This window comes from Cheilinus undulatus, linkage group 14 (assembly GCF_018320785.1).
Source record: "Cheilinus undulatus linkage group 14, ASM1832078v1, whole genome shotgun sequence".
NCBI lineage: Eukaryota > Metazoa > Chordata > Actinopteri > Labriformes > Labridae > Cheilinus > Cheilinus undulatus.
Genome location: NC_054878.1, coordinates 28880708 through 28897200, shown reverse-complemented (window position 1 = coordinate 28897200; position 16493 = coordinate 28880708). Strand labels below are relative to the sequence as shown.

Genomic DNA, 16493 nt, shown 5'->3' with positions numbered 1-16493 from the left:
CTTACACATTCATATTCATAAAGGCAAGTGACTCAGGATTCACAGCTTAAACTTGAAAGCAAACGTGGTTATGTACATTATATACTTTGCAGATGACGTTAGGCAGTGCTGGAGAATCTCCCTTTGGGGGCAAGTAGTGATTTCTGCATAGAGAAACGCTACCAAAAGGCCACATTTTTACATCAAACCCGCGGCACATGCCAGGCAAAAATATTACGGAGGGAAGGAGTTTAGGCAGGCATGTCGGACATCATGGAGATTCCCATAGGAATGAATGGACCTCCTGTTGATTTTACCCCTGTAACCACACATATGCGGAAATGAGGCGTCAGTAGAGTTGGTCGTATGGCTCCTAAGCGGCTCATCATTTGTAAGGCATCTGGATGCAGACCTCTATTTTGGGCTCATTTGTTGCAGACCTCTACAGTGGGCAACCTCGGCCGTGGGGCGGGAAGAAATGTATTTACCCTTGTTGGGTTTTTCCTTAGTTTTTGGTGGGTTATTTTTAATTTTATCCCCCTAACCCTAACCCTAAACTTTAGGGTTCAGGTGCCTAACCCTAACCCCTCTGGTTGTCCTTAGTTTGTGGTGTGTTGAATTAAAATGGATCCCCCTCAATATTTTATTAAAAATGTATTCATAAAATTTTACAGTTGTAAAAAGTAGCCAGTGAATGGAAAATAAACTTCATTCAGTACGTCGTTCTGGTTCCAGCTTTTGTAATGTACTTCTCTACAATACCACAGGCAGAGTGTAAGACTACCTGTGTCTTTTTATTTTTACACCTTGGGCAGACTTTAGATAAAGTAGGATTGAATTTATGTCATAAGGAGAGACAAATGTGGACCCTTAGTTGAATTGCCTTTACTTGGTTACAGACACTCAATGTTTTAGCACTCTTCCAGCTATCGTCTGTAATCTTAACAGCAAGTTCTCTTTCCTACAAGTCTTTAACAAATGTGTTTTTGTAGAGATTGTGCCTTGGTGTTTGTGTGCTTTAAAGGGCAAGAAAAAGAAAGTGATCAGTCAGCACAACTAAGACCCTAAGGATACACATTTATTAACATAAACAGCTGCCTCAAAGTTGCCTTTCACCAGGTGAAAACGACATTAAAAGGATCTTTGTATAAAAGTATATGTGCCTCTTTATGTCACACATACAGAGTACCCACTGTGAAGTGTGTGCATGTGCAGGCTGTGTTACTTCCAGTGGAAGTAAAAGTGCTAAAGGAAAAAAGGAAAAGGGAAGCACTTGGGTAATGACTTGAAACATGGCCAGCTGGCTCAGGGACAGAATGACTCGCTGTCTTTCACTCTTTGTCTGTCCCTCTGTCTGTCTCCATCTCTGTCTGTCTTTCTCTCTCTCTCTCTTCAGTGACCTTTAAGAGGCATTTGATTTGTGTCAAAAAGCCGGCGGGTGATTATCCCCGCAGATCACAGCAGAGGGATTTGCTTCATCCTTTTGTGAAATGTCTATTGGCACTCTGTAAATTGCAGCACTGACTGTGATAATTGATAGTTGTTTTATTTTGTGTGTGTGAGAGTGTGTGTACTCTGGCTTTACTGTATCTCAGCTGTATTTTTCCCATTTTTTCTCTAAAAGACTGTGTCTCTAGTATCTGATCTGTGTTCACATGTTCCTTTTAGAGAGCTGTACCAAATGTTGTCATGTGAACTTTACATATCACTGTTCGTCTCACATGTTGCCCCACATCTTCAGTCTCATGCTGCCATATTTGTCGCTGTGTGTGGTATATTTGGTATGTACATAAGTTCCTTTGCATAAGCATGCAATCTCAGAAACCGTCTGCAGTCATCATCTATCATCAACTGATAGATCACATATGCCCTCAGGAACAGATGCTGAAAAGAGGTCAAGACAGTAGCTGCTGATGAATGACTTCCTTTTCTGTCCAGATGTAAACACCGTCATTTTTTGGTCTATGACATCCTGAAAAGTATGGATCTGTTTCTCATGTGTCTAAGATAGTAATAGAAAAGTGGCACAGCTGCCTTTTACTTGCTAACTTCAGCGGTATGACCATAGCTTGCAATTAAAATGAATTAAGTTCTAAAAATGTCAACACCGTAAGTCCAACATTGTTGTTACTTTTTCTCCCTCTTGAAGCTAGCCGTTCTATCGTTCCAATGACGCTACCCATGTCTGCAATTCCTTACAGAAGCTTTTCTAGCATGCCTGAATCTTGTGTGACTTTTTGGGGTCTTTAAAGATTAAATCCACACCATTAAACCTGATATTGAATGTATTTTTTACCAATTTTTAAATCAATTTTCAATCAGTTCTGCCGCTATCGGCTAATGCTAAACAACATTCTGTATCCCACAATGCTTTGTCACAGGCTGTGACAACCAGTGGCATGTTGTTCCATCATCATGTCATGAAACTGCATCTAAAACTGTGCAGGTCAAGATGGAGATGGCTGGAATAGCTCATAATGAAGAGAAAGAGAGACAGAAAGCCTGTGATGTATTCCTCTGTGCCACTACAGACAGGAACTGCTTTGACTAATGCCACAAAAGAGCAAATACAAAGAAGCGCAATGGCTTTTTTTGAAAATATGTGAATATTTTGAAGCTATTTTTGTCACCAAATTATTATTTTTTCACTTTTTGGTCCCAAAGAGATTTGAGAACAAGGTTTTTTCCTGTGAAGTATGTGGTTTAGCTTGTAACTTTCTCCTACGGGTTTGGTTTCTCTATGTCTAAGATTTGAAGCGTACGTGTACTTAATTTTCAGATTTGTGGAGACTGGAAACACTCTTTTACTCACTGTCATTAACTCTTATTGTTAATTCATTTTATAATGAAGAGCTAGCTCTGAAACAGTGCAGCCACAGTAATTGCATTTTCCTAGATAAGGCAGTTTTAAAGTAATTGGAGAATAAAACTTGCCTGACTGCATAATTTCTAACATGTAAATGAGAAAAATACATAATTAAACAACTTGAGGTTTTGGAGACAGGTCATTTCACCCACAATGAGAATTGAAAAAAATAATTTTTTATTACCATACTGTTGTAGGCTAAAGGTCTAAATGCTCTTCTCTTATCTTCTCTCATTTTGTCCCATTTGCAAATGTGCCTGTGTGCTGCTGCAGGCGCTGTTAACACTCATCCATATGGTGTTGTGAGTCTTTATCTGCAGTTCAGATGGGTTGAGTAGAGGGGGGAGTCCCAGCAGAGGCTTGGAGAGGAGAAATTGGAGCAGTTTTACACATCTAAAAATAAAACATTTGACAGGATCCTTGGCTTGCGTCAGCCCCTCTTGTGGTTTTACCCTCCCTCACACACACATGCACACAAACAGCAGAAAAGAAAAAAAACCCTTTGAGATGCAGTTGTGTAATAAAGCGGCCTTGTTAAGAACACTCACACATGCACAGAAAAATAGCATGCTTCGTCACACTTCTGAATCTTGTTGCCTTCTGAAATAGCAGTGCAATATATGTATCCTACTGTAGTCTAGCATAAAATTAGCTCTGTGTTCTTGAGTGTAGCCCTTATACAAGCTGATGGAGGATTAGTACGGAGGCAGACATGGCTCAGGGCTTCCTGCTGGGTGGGATGGGTTTCAGGACTCAGAGAAAGGGTAGAAGTTTAAATCTTTTAGTCAAACTATCACAAAGTACCTTGAGGACATTTTATAAAAATATAAAACCCCTCTGCCCTCTGGAAATGTTGTGTGCAGCACGCCGTGAACTCCCTCAAGACAAGTCCCCGGTGATAAAATCCGACGTTATTTTAGGTTCATGAATAATCAGCCATGACAGCTTACAAGACTGTGACGTCCAATATTTGGCTGATTTTGATATAAGCATGCTTGACTGCTGCCCTTGACTGTACATTTTGATGGAAAACTTGAAGAAATGGCTGCTTGTGACACTTGTTTTGTTTTTCTTCGTGTTTGCAGGACATCCAGGCTGAGATCGATGCCCACAATGACATTTACAAGAGCGTTGATGGGAACAAGTCAAAGATGGTCAAGGCTCTTGGCAGCTCAGACGAAGCTGTGTTCCTCCAACACAGGCTGGATGACATGAACCAACGATGGAGTGACCTGAAGGTCAAATCAGCCAATATCCGGTCAGTGGAACTCCATCCAGCACTCACAAAAAAGTCTCTTTTCTCACTCTTGTGTTTACTATCTTGCAGCATAGATTGCAGTTTTCTGCTCTTTTGCTGCTCTCAACTCTGAAAAGAAAAACTTGGCTGATGGTTTCGATCATTGCAGAGGTTGAAGTCACTCTCTGCTATGAATCGCATCCTGGAAAAGTCAGTTAAACTCTCACACGTTCAACAAGAAATCAACACAAAAGCAACCAAGGTTGAAAATACTTAAATATGTTTCTAAAAAGGTCAGAATATCTCTGCAAGAGTGCGCAAAGCATACATTAAGCTCAGTCCAAGGCCATTACACTCACTGTCATGCGCTGCCTTACTATTATTACACAGCTGTGTTGAATACTCTGATCTGGTTTGCCAGTAATGCATAGCAACAGACTGCTATTCTTCACCGTTGTTCAGAAGAACATCCTGTGTGTGGAAAATACAAAAAAGCAGGCAGCTCGTACAGCTGACCCCAGAATACTGACTGTAATTATGTCAATCTGAGGAAAGAAATGTGGCTATTTGAGGTCTGTGTGTTTACTGTGTGAGGTAAAGAAAGAGAGAGATTACAATAAGTGAAAAGAGGTCAAACAACACATAAACTGCAGGCCTTGACAGAAAAATTTATGAAACTGAAGACAGCCAACAGAGTTGAACACTCTGGATGAAGACATGTCTATAGACAGGCTAATGAAAAGAAACCATCTACGTACTCTCAACATGACAAGCAAGAACAATTACATGATCCATCAGTAGAAATTTTCAGTTTAATGTGAATAATAACCGCTAGCTTTGCTCATTTGAACAAAAGGCAAGAGTTAACCGTTGCCATGGTCACGGCTTTAACTGTAGATTCCGATGCACTAATTCAGAGCCTTTTTTGTACCATGGATCAGTTTCAAGAAAGACAACATTTTCATGGACCGGCCATCAATGTGGGGGGGATAAATATGCCAAAATATAATGATACAAAGGGCACAAAAACAAAGAAAGTGCAGGAAAATTACGACTCTCCATAATGTTGAATCAGTGGGCATGTGAGAATCACCTGTCACAACAAACCTGTATTTTAAGTAGGACTCCTGGAGTTGTCTTTTAAAATGCAGCTTTTTTTCTTGGTAGTCATAGATTCTACTTCTGTCTCCTCATTCAGCCTTTCACACTTTCAAAGAAGCTCGCCAATGACATCTGTTAGGTATAACTTTTAGGTATAATGTGACCAAGATATGTCAACTAACATAAACATGTGATGTCAGGATTAGGAGAGGTCTGGTTGTGGCTTCTGTCTATTGTAATCTACAGGAACAGCAGAGCATCTATATGTTTTAATCCTCCAGTATTTTCTTTCTTGGATGTTCTGTAGAATTATAGCCAAGGAATATGTGATGTCACATAAAAGTGATGAATAAGAAGTTTGCTTTGAGGTTTGGTCTTACCCTTGCAGGATTTAATTCAACAATAACAACTCTACCAATATTTACTGTCCTTTACTTATAAGCTAATAGAAAGGGAAAAAAGCACTATTCTTAATGGAGCATGTCCCACATGCTTTAGATTCATGGAATTCATGTGATGATCCACATGTTGTGGAAAAGTCATGCCGACTGTTTTGATCATCAGCCAACCAAACAGTGTCTCCTGTGTTCCTGTTGTCTGCCGCAGAGAACAGAGATGAAATACAACTCCAAAGGACCAGAGCATCCACAGTGGCACATAAACTTTGTAGGGACAGAGACAGTGCAGCGTCAGCCACAACCTTGGCATAAATAAATAAGATTGCCGATGGGTGGGGGGAGAGGGGTGAAGAAAGCGAAGGTGGAAGTGAAGTTGACAGGGCCAGATGGAGACTTTCAAAGACAAAAGAAGAAGAGGGAGGATGGATAGATGCAGCACAACAAAGCCACGGGTGCAGGGGGAGAGGTGAGAGAGGCCAAAGAGAAAGCATAGAAATGAAGTGGGAGAGCTTCTCCTCTGAAAGTTCACTCAGAGCAGAGAAAATAAATGGAAATGAGTCAAGGTCAATCTGTGCAGATGTACAAGCGAGGGCAAGCAGACAGTGAGAGATCAGTGTATGTGTCAGAGGCTGTGTGTGTGTGTGTTGATTGCATACAGCCAATTATGGCTTAATTGCTGTACATGTGTAATTATGACTAACGCAGCAAGCGCCGATAGGGGGTCTTTGTATGCAGCGCTTGGCTTCATAATGCCTGGAGGGGAGGGTGAAAGCAAAAGTGCTTATCAACACGTACTGAATTCATGCTACTGCCCACACAATTAACAGCCAACTGTTTTTCATTTTGAGTTTGACTTTATCTCCAGAGAGGGCCATGACCTCTATCAGTGGTTGGCAATGAAAAGCTTTATTTGAAGCCTTTTTATTTCTTTCATATTGTGTATTTTTATTAGCATTAAACCTTTCTTTCCTAATAGAATGGGCTGTGTGTGGCAAATTTTCTGTTATTTTTTCTATTTGATGTGATTTCATTAGTGTTTCATGCCTTAGAGCAACAATATTTAACTTTATCACCTTAAAATAGTAATTTCAAAGAAAGTGCTTCACTTTTAACAGGGAGAATGGTGTCCCATTTCCATGAGGCACCCCAGCATCCTGCTTTCAGGACCAAAACTTTGGCAACTTCTCTCATAAGAAGTGTGTTCAGCTTCATGGCTGTAGTTCACACCAGATTTAAGCTAGAAAGAAGCCAGTTTGCCTGCTTTGGTGCTGTTTGACACAAGGCCGAGGCTAAGAGATGGAAGAAGATGGTGACTGTTGAAGTTTGGAAGAAAAAAATAGTAACCAAGCAGAAGCTGGAATAAAGTGGTAATTGGACAGGCTTTTACATGCTGATGAAGCTTTGCCAAACAGTAGACTGTCAGTCAGACACCAAACAAGCGATGTTGTTGTTGGATGGTAGAAAACTGATGATACCTCTGCCAAACAAGTAGCTTTTATAATTTGTCTTAAGGCTGGTGGGAAATCAGCAGTCTGACGTGAGAGTTCACATCCTTGCAGATACTTTCCATTACAGATTGCTACTAATGTTAGGCTAGATTGTTATCAGTGTCATCGTTGTTCAATAGCTTTTCAGGATGCCAAAAATTTAGTAACCCAAGTTATGCCTCAGGTTAGCATGCATATGAAGAAATAAACCCATCTGAAGCCTCTCATGTCATTTTTTTAGCAACTGGCTAAAGACATAGCAACAGTTTATTAGACATGCAGTGCCTATTAAACGTATTAAACCTCCTTGGATATTTTACTATTTTTATTGATTTTATAAATCAATCATGGTCAATATAGTTTATCTTTATTGACCAAAAAATAAAAAAATATATTCACTCCCTTTAAAGTGACTGACCTAATTCAACAGAATTAGGTCAGTCACTGTAAATTTGCCCAGATCAGGCCATCCTCACAGACTGAGTGACCATGTTAGAAGGAGACTAATGAGAGAGGCCACCAAGACACCTCTGACTGCTCTGAAGGAGTTACAAGCTTCAGCAAATGAGATGGGAGAGACTCTGCATACAACGACTGTTGTCTGGGTTCTTCACCAATCAAAGCTTTATGGGAAAGTGGCAATGAGAAAGCACAAGTAGTAAGAAATTGTTTAAAGACAACAAAGTGATTGTTCTGGAGTGGCCGAGTCAAAGCCCAGACCTTAATCCAGAGGAAAATTTGTGCCTGGGCTTGAAAAGGGCTTTTCACGCCTGATCCCAGTACAACCTGTCAGAGCTTGAGCAGTTTTGTGAAGAAGGATGGAGTAAAATTGCAGTGTCCAAATGTGCAAGCCTGACTGAGACCTGTCCACACAGACTCAGTGCTGTGATTGCAGCCAAAGGTGCATCTGCTAAATAATAACTTGAAGCGGGAATCTATGCAGTAACTTATTTTTATCCTACATATTTTTATTTAACTGGCATTACTTTGTAGAAACATGTTTCACTTGATATTAATTTTTTTTTAAATTCTTTTGTCAGAAAAAGACAAATCATATCGACCATGCCTGATTTATAAAATCAGTTACACGGTAAAACATCCAAAAGGGTAAATACTTTTTATAGGCACGGTACTCCATATGCAAACAGCTTGCAAACAAAGGGCTGGTCATATTTGCGAAAAATCCAGTATCATACAGAAACAGTACTTTGTCAGCTGACATAGGTGTTTGGCCCCTCACATTATCTTTGCTGGCTCTGCACCCTCTGCTCGTCAACAAATGTCTGTGAGGACTAGGGTTAAAGCTCTATGTGATCTAAGGAACTGCAGTTGCACTCAGATACCTTTTGTGAGTCAAAGCATGCCAGACTTCTTCATACATAATTTTTCTTTAATAGTATGCCCAAAACAGGTTAACAAGACTCCATTATTTAACAAGGTAGGTGACCAGAAACCAAAGAACACTCTCTATTCTAAGCTCTTGAAACATAAGCTTACAAGCAATGAAATTACATCGTTTTTACATTCAGATGTCTGCTGGGAACCATTTCGGGAGTTTTGATCCTAGTTTTTATCATTCAAGGTGTTTTTTTATATTAACTAATAATTATGATTGTACCAAAGAAAATGTGATGCATTCTCCTAATTATGCGTTCCTTCCAGAGATTTTCAAATCTGCTTAACTGAATAGGCAAAGGAATTATTTCTTTTGTTAAATTAGAAACCAAAACCTTTAATTTCTTGTGAATTTTTCTTTAATTTAAGACTCAGAACCATTATTGGGATTAATTTGGATATGCATCTGAATTTGTATTTCCACAAGAAATCATGTAGCGTTATTCTTTATACCCAGGAAGTTACTTTTATGTCATATGTCAGATACATTATTCCCATTAATGTATAGATCCTAATCTACATTAATGAGTCTGCAGACCTGCACTAAAAATGATTAAAATGGAACAAGAAACGCTGCAATACAGGCTTGCCTCTTGAAAATTATGTTTGATTTTTCAGTACAATACTCAGGATCCTTCAGCAGTGAGAGCTGTAATTCATAAAATGTAATAATAGTTTGATTGATATGTGTAATTTTGCCAGAGCTCACCTGGAAGCGAGTGCCGAGCGTTGGTCTCGTCTGCTGGGCCTCCTGGAGGAGCTGTGGAGGTGGATCTGCATGAAGGATGAGGAGTTGGCGAAGCAGATGCCCATCGGAGGAGACGTGCCCACCCTTCTGCAGCAGCAAAACCACTGCACGGTACGTACTGTCGCCACAGGCAATGTTCCTGCCATGCTGTACAAAATTTATTATGGCCTGTCCCTCATTGTTAAGCTCAGGTTTGAAAAAAGTTAAACTCCTCCACTGAAGAAGGTTGTGTGTTTTTCCTAAATATGTTGGAGCATTTTGCAGCCATAGGTACATGGGGCTGAAGGTCTGTAGTTAAAGTATTTACAGGGCTGTATGTATTTTTTAAGGCAGGTTACTTGTAGAATTCAGGTATAAATAATTATGACCAGTTTTAACACATGTGATTGTTCACACACTGCAACAGCTAGCCTGGGCTTTGTGTGTCACTGACAGCAACAACTGAACTGAGCTCGATACTGACACTTATTGTATTGTACCAATTTAGAGTGCATTGCAGTGTTTTGTATTGTATCCTATTGATTCCTATCACATCACTATCATAAGCATTTAATAGTGTTGTGCTATGTTGTGCCTCGTCAATATCACATCTAATTGCCTAAAGTCCCACATCTTGCATTTCTCAGTGTTGTATCACATAATACTACACAGACCTCTTTTCTATCCCATTTAGTGACTATGTCAGACTGATGTGCACATGACTAGTTTTATTCATTGTCTTCTGCTTCTGCGGATTAAATGTGACCAAGATTTTTTTTCTTCTTTTTGTTGTTTATCTTGTTATACAAGCCTAGCTCCAACTGCCTTTTACCTGAGATGTCTTATTATCAAGGATACATTAGAACACATAAATAGGCCTTTCTGTCACATCAAAATGTGGTGAAAATCTGGATAGGGACTATATGATCCATCTTACATCTTTAATAACACAACTACTGTCAGCTTTGTCATTGTTGTGAAGCATAGGCACTTCTGATGGCAATATCAACAGCGCTGTTAAGTGTCCCAGTCTGCCAAGACAGTGTGACAGTGAGTCACCAACACAAAACCAGGACCCTGAAAATGAAGCTAAAATAGAATCATTCAGTTCATTATTTTTTCTTGCCTGTGCTGTCCTGTAGGAACATGTCCAAATGTCTTCAGGGAAATGTATTGCTGTATATATAAAGTAGACATAGTCTAACACTCCCGTGAGGAGTTTTTGGCTGGTTATAAAACAGATAAAAGTAGTACTGATACCTTTATGTGACCTACATGATTGGATTACAGTTACTTTTAATGTGTGTTACTGCTGATGGTGGGTTAGTGTAAAATGGAGCATTTTGCAGCACATACACCCCACAGTTTAGTCAAAGATCTCCCCTGTGAGTGTTGGTTTTTACAAGACTGAACAATATTTAAATCCTTTCAGTAGCTTTAAAAGGATCTCAGCTTGATCCGAGAAATTCACCATTTGAAAAGAGATTTGCATCTCTTATATGTGTGATATGTGTGTTAGCCAGTTATTGTTTTTAGCAACACTGACCAGTTGCTAGCCGATGAACATTTAAAAAAAAAAACAAAACACATTCTACTGCAGGCTTTGACAGATTTAAGTACTTCATGTATTTAAAGACTGTTGCTGCACACTACATGCAACCGCAGGGTAGTGCTAAGTCTACAATTTCTAGAAAGCACTGAGAAACAGCAAAAGGTTCTGAAAACAGGTCAAAATCAAAGTTTTTGCTACACCTAATACTTTGTGCCACCATGCTGTGACGTTGAGGTTGGGGTGCTCTGTGAAAGAGCGAGTTCACGAGTTAGACATACGACTTGTAGAGACGTTCCTTGGCCACTTCTGGTCGGAAGTCAGACAAACCAATCCGAATACAAGTCACAATGGCAAATGAAACGCAGCATTAGTACTGCTATTCTGTAACTGTAATTAAAAACAGAGAACATGGTCTGTCACTACACAGAGTCAAAATTGCGTCTTTTACTGTCACCTTTGTATCAGACTTAGGTAAGGCAACAAACTCCACCTGGCTAAATCTTCTTTAATTCTAGATTGTAAAGTGTCATAATTTAACATGGCTAGTCTTGATTAGCCCTTTGGTATCTGCAAACCTAGGTATTTCATGTTCTCTGCCGCCTTAATGTTGTAAGTGTCCCTAAACTGTTGACTGGTTGTATAATTAAATGTTAAAAGCTGCGATTTATGTGTGTTTAAGTTATATCCTGAAATTGATTCATATTCTTGGAGTAGTTGCATCAGTAGGGGAAGTGAGCTATCAGGCTGCGCCAAATAAATCATGACATCATCTGCAGACATAGCTTTTTTATTCTTTCCTGTCAATCATGATTATTTCTAATTTAAAAAACCATGACATTAAAGGCCACATTTCTCAACACACAATATCAGAAGTAGTCTGAAATAACCATACTTACAGGCATATGTTTCCAACACTCCTAAAAAGTGAACTTAAACGGCTTACGTTAGCTGACTCCAGTCTGCCACTTTACTGTGTCACAGCTTCCCTCTGAAATGCACTACTGTAGCCTCTGAAGGCCAAAAAAGACATCACTCAGGTGATTACTACTGACACTTTCAGGAATATATCTGCTCCCAAACTAGTAAAAATAAATCACTTTATAAACCCATCCAACTGACATACTGTTGCTGCATTTATTTACTGTAATTATTTCTTCTGGGTAATCAGGGCTGCAACCACAGAGAAGTCCCGTGACTGTTGAGCAGCAGCAGTGTTATTTTATGCAGACATTGTTGGTCAGCATGATGTCTATAGTAATTGAGCTTAACCACACATTGCAGTTTTCAAACATGACCACAGCATGATGTTTTCTGCCTCCATGATTAATAATCATAATGTTAAAACCACTCAGCACCCTGCACAGTACATGTATCAGCTTAGACTTAAACACTATAATAACAAAACCATCATGTAACCATTAGAGTTCTTGTTTCTTCTCCTTCAATGAGACACTTTTTCCTATACATCACCTTTATTCCATTTGAGATCATTTATCCAAAGAAGAGATCAATACCGTTATTGTGGCGACCTGTTCATGCCTTTGTCATCACTGCTATTTTTCATCCTGGTTCCCCAATGTATTATTTATTGTAACCACTGGTTATTGTGATAGTGCATTGGCATGTAATTGCTTTCAGATAGATGACTCACCCCTCTGGCTACTGTTTACTCTCAGTCTGCTGGCCGATACCACTGTTGGTGCTGACATCATAATGCATTTCTCTGTTGCTCTGATCGCTCTGCTATTATATGGTTCTCCCAAAACGCCTTGAGAGTAAACATGTGGACATAGGATCACAACACATGAAATCAACAGATTATGTGCATGTGCATTTTCTTTAAGTTTTTTTTTAGGTTCTAACAGACTCTTCATTTTCCTCCTTACATCTTAGTAATTAAAGTATTTATCAAGACCTGTTAAGCATTCATGCAACCAGAAACACAGTGGGTTTCCTCAGTTGAGAAACGTTTTAATTATATGGAGGTAAATTAAATATACGCCTTATAATGACTTCATGGAAGAATAAAAATGATAGAGAAATAATTAAGGAGGGAAAAAGGGGAGTTTCCTGCAGATAAGTGATTTTTTTAGGCTTTCAATGAACTTCATAAAGTTTTCCAAACCTTATTATAACTCCTCCAAAAAGGCAAATTCTATCATATAGAATGCTTTGTTTTTGGCACAGTCTTGTGCCCTCTAAATCCAGAAACATTATTTTGTGAAGAGCAGATGCACTGTAGAGACAGAGCCGGGCTCTTTGCTTTGGCAGACAATCAATTTCTTGCCTGCTGCTTTAATGCCTTCTAAGTAAAGTCTTTTAATGATTTAATGAGAAATTGTCATTCGAAAGCAGAAAAGATTAGGTGAAATAATAGTTTTTCCCAGAATCAAGGCTTTAGCCTTAATAGAAAAAGAATAATGCAGCAAAGTTAGATTTGGAGAGCACACTCTGTTCTGGGAGGAAAGTACAATGTGGCAGTGATCTGGCCTAGATCATATGGAGTCTCTACAGGAAAAAGATCTGGAGGAAAAGAAAAGTTTATATTGATTACAATTATAGGGAAAAATGTATATATTTTCACCGAATTTAGTTATAATATTTAAGCTCTTTTTTATAAACTTTATTTTTTCATCTATTTTAGTCTCCTATTTCAACAGTTAAATGTACCAATGATTCATCCATTTATAATCCATTTTTCCATCGTTCCTGCGGTTAGCCGCTAATGCTGTTGCCATATTGTTTTTTTTTTGTGTCCCAGAATGCATTGTGATGGGCTGGGGCAACCAATGGCAGGCTGTTATATCGTCATGTTATGCTTTGCCGCACAGCACTTATGCAGACACTTAGAAACTAGTAAAGAGAGCTTGAATGACTCATAATGGAGAGAAAGAGACACAGGGAGGCTGGGATGTGTCCCTCTGTGTCACTGCAGACAGGACCTGTTTTGAATAATAACTCAAACTCCCAAAAGCATAGGGATTTTTTTTTTAATAAAAATGCTAATATTTAAGACTTTCTGTCACAGAATAATTTTTTTTTTACTTTTTGGTGCAAGACAGATTTGAGAAAAAGTTTGCGCAAAAAAATCCCAGTCATTATTGTTTATGGGGTGTAATATGTAAAATCTTTAATTTCTGTTTAGTTTTTTTCCTTTGTTATCATAATCCCATAACCTTTTGAAATTAGTTACTACAGCCCACATATTCTTAAAGCCTGGGTTTTCATAAAAAAGGATGTTTAGAGCCTAACTGTGCACCACAGGGTTGATGTTTTACAAGCTTTTTAAGACAAAAAGTCAAGGCAAGGCACAGTGGTTAAAAGAATTGCACAAGGCTCAGGGCTTTTTAAATTGGACTTGACTAGCATTTGTCTTTTCATATTATTGCCTACTTAAAAATGTATAAAGCCCACCTTGTCTTTGTCCCATGACTAAAGTCTAACTCTTTTGTAATATTTTATTCACTGTTCAGAATTGGGCTAGCAAACCTGCTAGTATGTGTTGCAGTAAGTATTACTGTACAGCATACTGATAGAATAGAGGCACTAAATGTGCCAGAAGACATCAAATTTGGGTTATGTGGCCAAAAAGATTCAGTGCTCTCAATCCAAACATTTTTGCACAAGGCACAAGTAAGATCTAGCCAAAATCTTGAGGCACACCATATTCATATCCAGGCAAAATATCCTCTTTAACGCATGGGACATGTCCTGGTACATATAGTTGTACTAAGTCCTAGGGTACCTTTACCTAATTAATGGAACACCAATTGGGAACCACTGCACTATCTCGTTGGACATTGAATAAACAGTACATTTAATCTGTAATTTTTCCTTGGTTCATGCAAAAACAAATGTTATATGCCATCCATTTTTGATCATATGCTGTGCAAATCTTTCTCAAATCAGGTCCTAAAAAGTCTTCAATTTCATTTTAAAAACTGCGAAGAAACCCTGAAAGGCTGTTTTCACAGTACACTGTAAACCATTTTATTTGATGAGTACCCTGTGACAGTGCTTTCAGACATTACAAACCACAATGTGGGAAAGTCAGTCTGGTCAATTATGGCCTCATTTGCTTTGCCCTGCAGAGGAATTCGTATTACTATCAGCATGTTTCATAGCAGCCAAAAACTCCCTGCAGGAGCTCTAAGAACTGGAAACAAGGATTAAATATGTCATTTTTATCAGTGTTTTGAGTCATGGCACAATAGCCATCTGTCCTGTTTAATCTAAATGTGTCCTGTGTGGTCTGAAATGATGTTTAGATGTGCTTTGTGTCTGACAGAGAACATCTACTGGCTCCAAACCAGCCAATCAGACAAGCTCCATTAGATAAGAGATGGAACTGAGAGTACAAAATAACCACTGGAGATTCACTCTTCCTGCTTCTCCACTTTCACCTTCTTTTCTCATTACTGTCTCTCGTCTCCTTGTTTTTTCTTCTCTGTGGTTGCCGTCCTAGAGTAAGAATCCCCTCCTCTTTAGAGAGGATGTCTTTCTTGCTCCATCCTTCTTCCCTTTCCATCTTCATCTCTAAGTGTTCAGCTTTTTGAGCGCAAGAGAGGGACCTACTTACCTTGTATTTTTCCCCTCAGTTCCTTCTCCCCAGTGTTCTTAATAGATAGGCCTGGAGGTCTTGCTGACTCTGAGAGGGATGAGGGGGCTGAGCAGCACAAAAAGCCGGGGCTTTGAACACGTCACGCTTTATTACTTGCTTACACCGACACACAAACACGTGCAAGTCTCCTGTGTTTCTGTATAAATACACATGCCAGCTGTGGAGAGAGGGCGGAAAGGGGTAGATATATATGGAAATTGGTGTCTATCTGGAGGGGAGGGCTTAGGAGGGGTAAGAGCTTGACTCTTCTTGTGGGAGATAGAAAGGGGAGTGCTAAGCCACTTAGTGCAACACAGAGAAGCTGCTGTTAGTAAAAAGTCAGGAGGCAGTAAAATCAGAGAGGGCATTAGTCTCAAGCTTTGGCTGTATATTAATACGGACAATGCATGTCCTTCTTTATTTGTATGTAAGTAAAGCCATAATACCCCCCGATGGGCCCTGCCATACTGCACTGTAAAAGAAATTCACACATTGAAGCCACAGACTTGATGTCACTCCTGCTAACCTAAGCACAAATTTCACTTTCCATTCAAACACCTAATCCTCTCAGGTTGTTACAGTCCACAGCAAAATAGATTCTTGTACCTGTTTGGAGCAGACACTCACAAGTATAGAAAGTTCTATGAATGTATTTTTAGTTCTTGTTATATTTTCCCTGACCTTTACTTCTTTTCTCTGCTAATCTAGTTGAGAAGTCTGCAACAAGCTGGATTTGTCAACTGAGCTTTCAATCATGACTTTTTATATTAAAGCTTTCATGCCAAAACCTCATATCTCCAGTTTTCATACCTTTTGTTTTTCTGTAAATCATTGCTATCGGTCACTCTCTATGTCTGTCAGTGGGTTTTACATAGTTTAAACCAATGAAAGGTATCAAAAAGAGCTTGTGCCTGAACCTCATAACTCCTTTGTGTTCAGTCTGATACTGTTGTCTTGAAAGAAAAAAAGAACACAGACAATTTACTAAAAATATTAACAAAAATTTAAATCATTAGCTAAAAAAGGCATTATTTTGAAATTTGAATGAATCCGACTGACTTCCTGTCAGTATTTTGGTATGGGTCAAAGAGGCGTTTGTGTGGGTCTTAACATTCCCTTTGTGTTTTAATGACCACTTAGCCATTTAGCCA

At 39.0% G+C, this 16493-nt stretch overlaps 1 protein-coding gene across 6 annotated transcripts in view; it reads left to right on the top strand.

Moving 5' to 3' along the window:
* utrn (utrophin) overlaps nucleotides 1-16493 on the top strand; it is a 315204-nt gene that overhangs the window by 183745 nt on the left and 114966 nt on the right. For all 6 annotated transcript variants that reach the window (XM_041805540.1, XM_041805544.1, XM_041805541.1 and 3 more), the window contains 2 exons: nucleotides 3931-4103; nucleotides 9166-9322. In XM_041805540.1, coding sequence (XP_041661474.1) covers nucleotides 3931-4103; nucleotides 9166-9322 — 330 coding nt within the window. The remainder of the gene's footprint in view (nucleotides 1-3930; nucleotides 4104-9165; nucleotides 9323-16493) is intronic.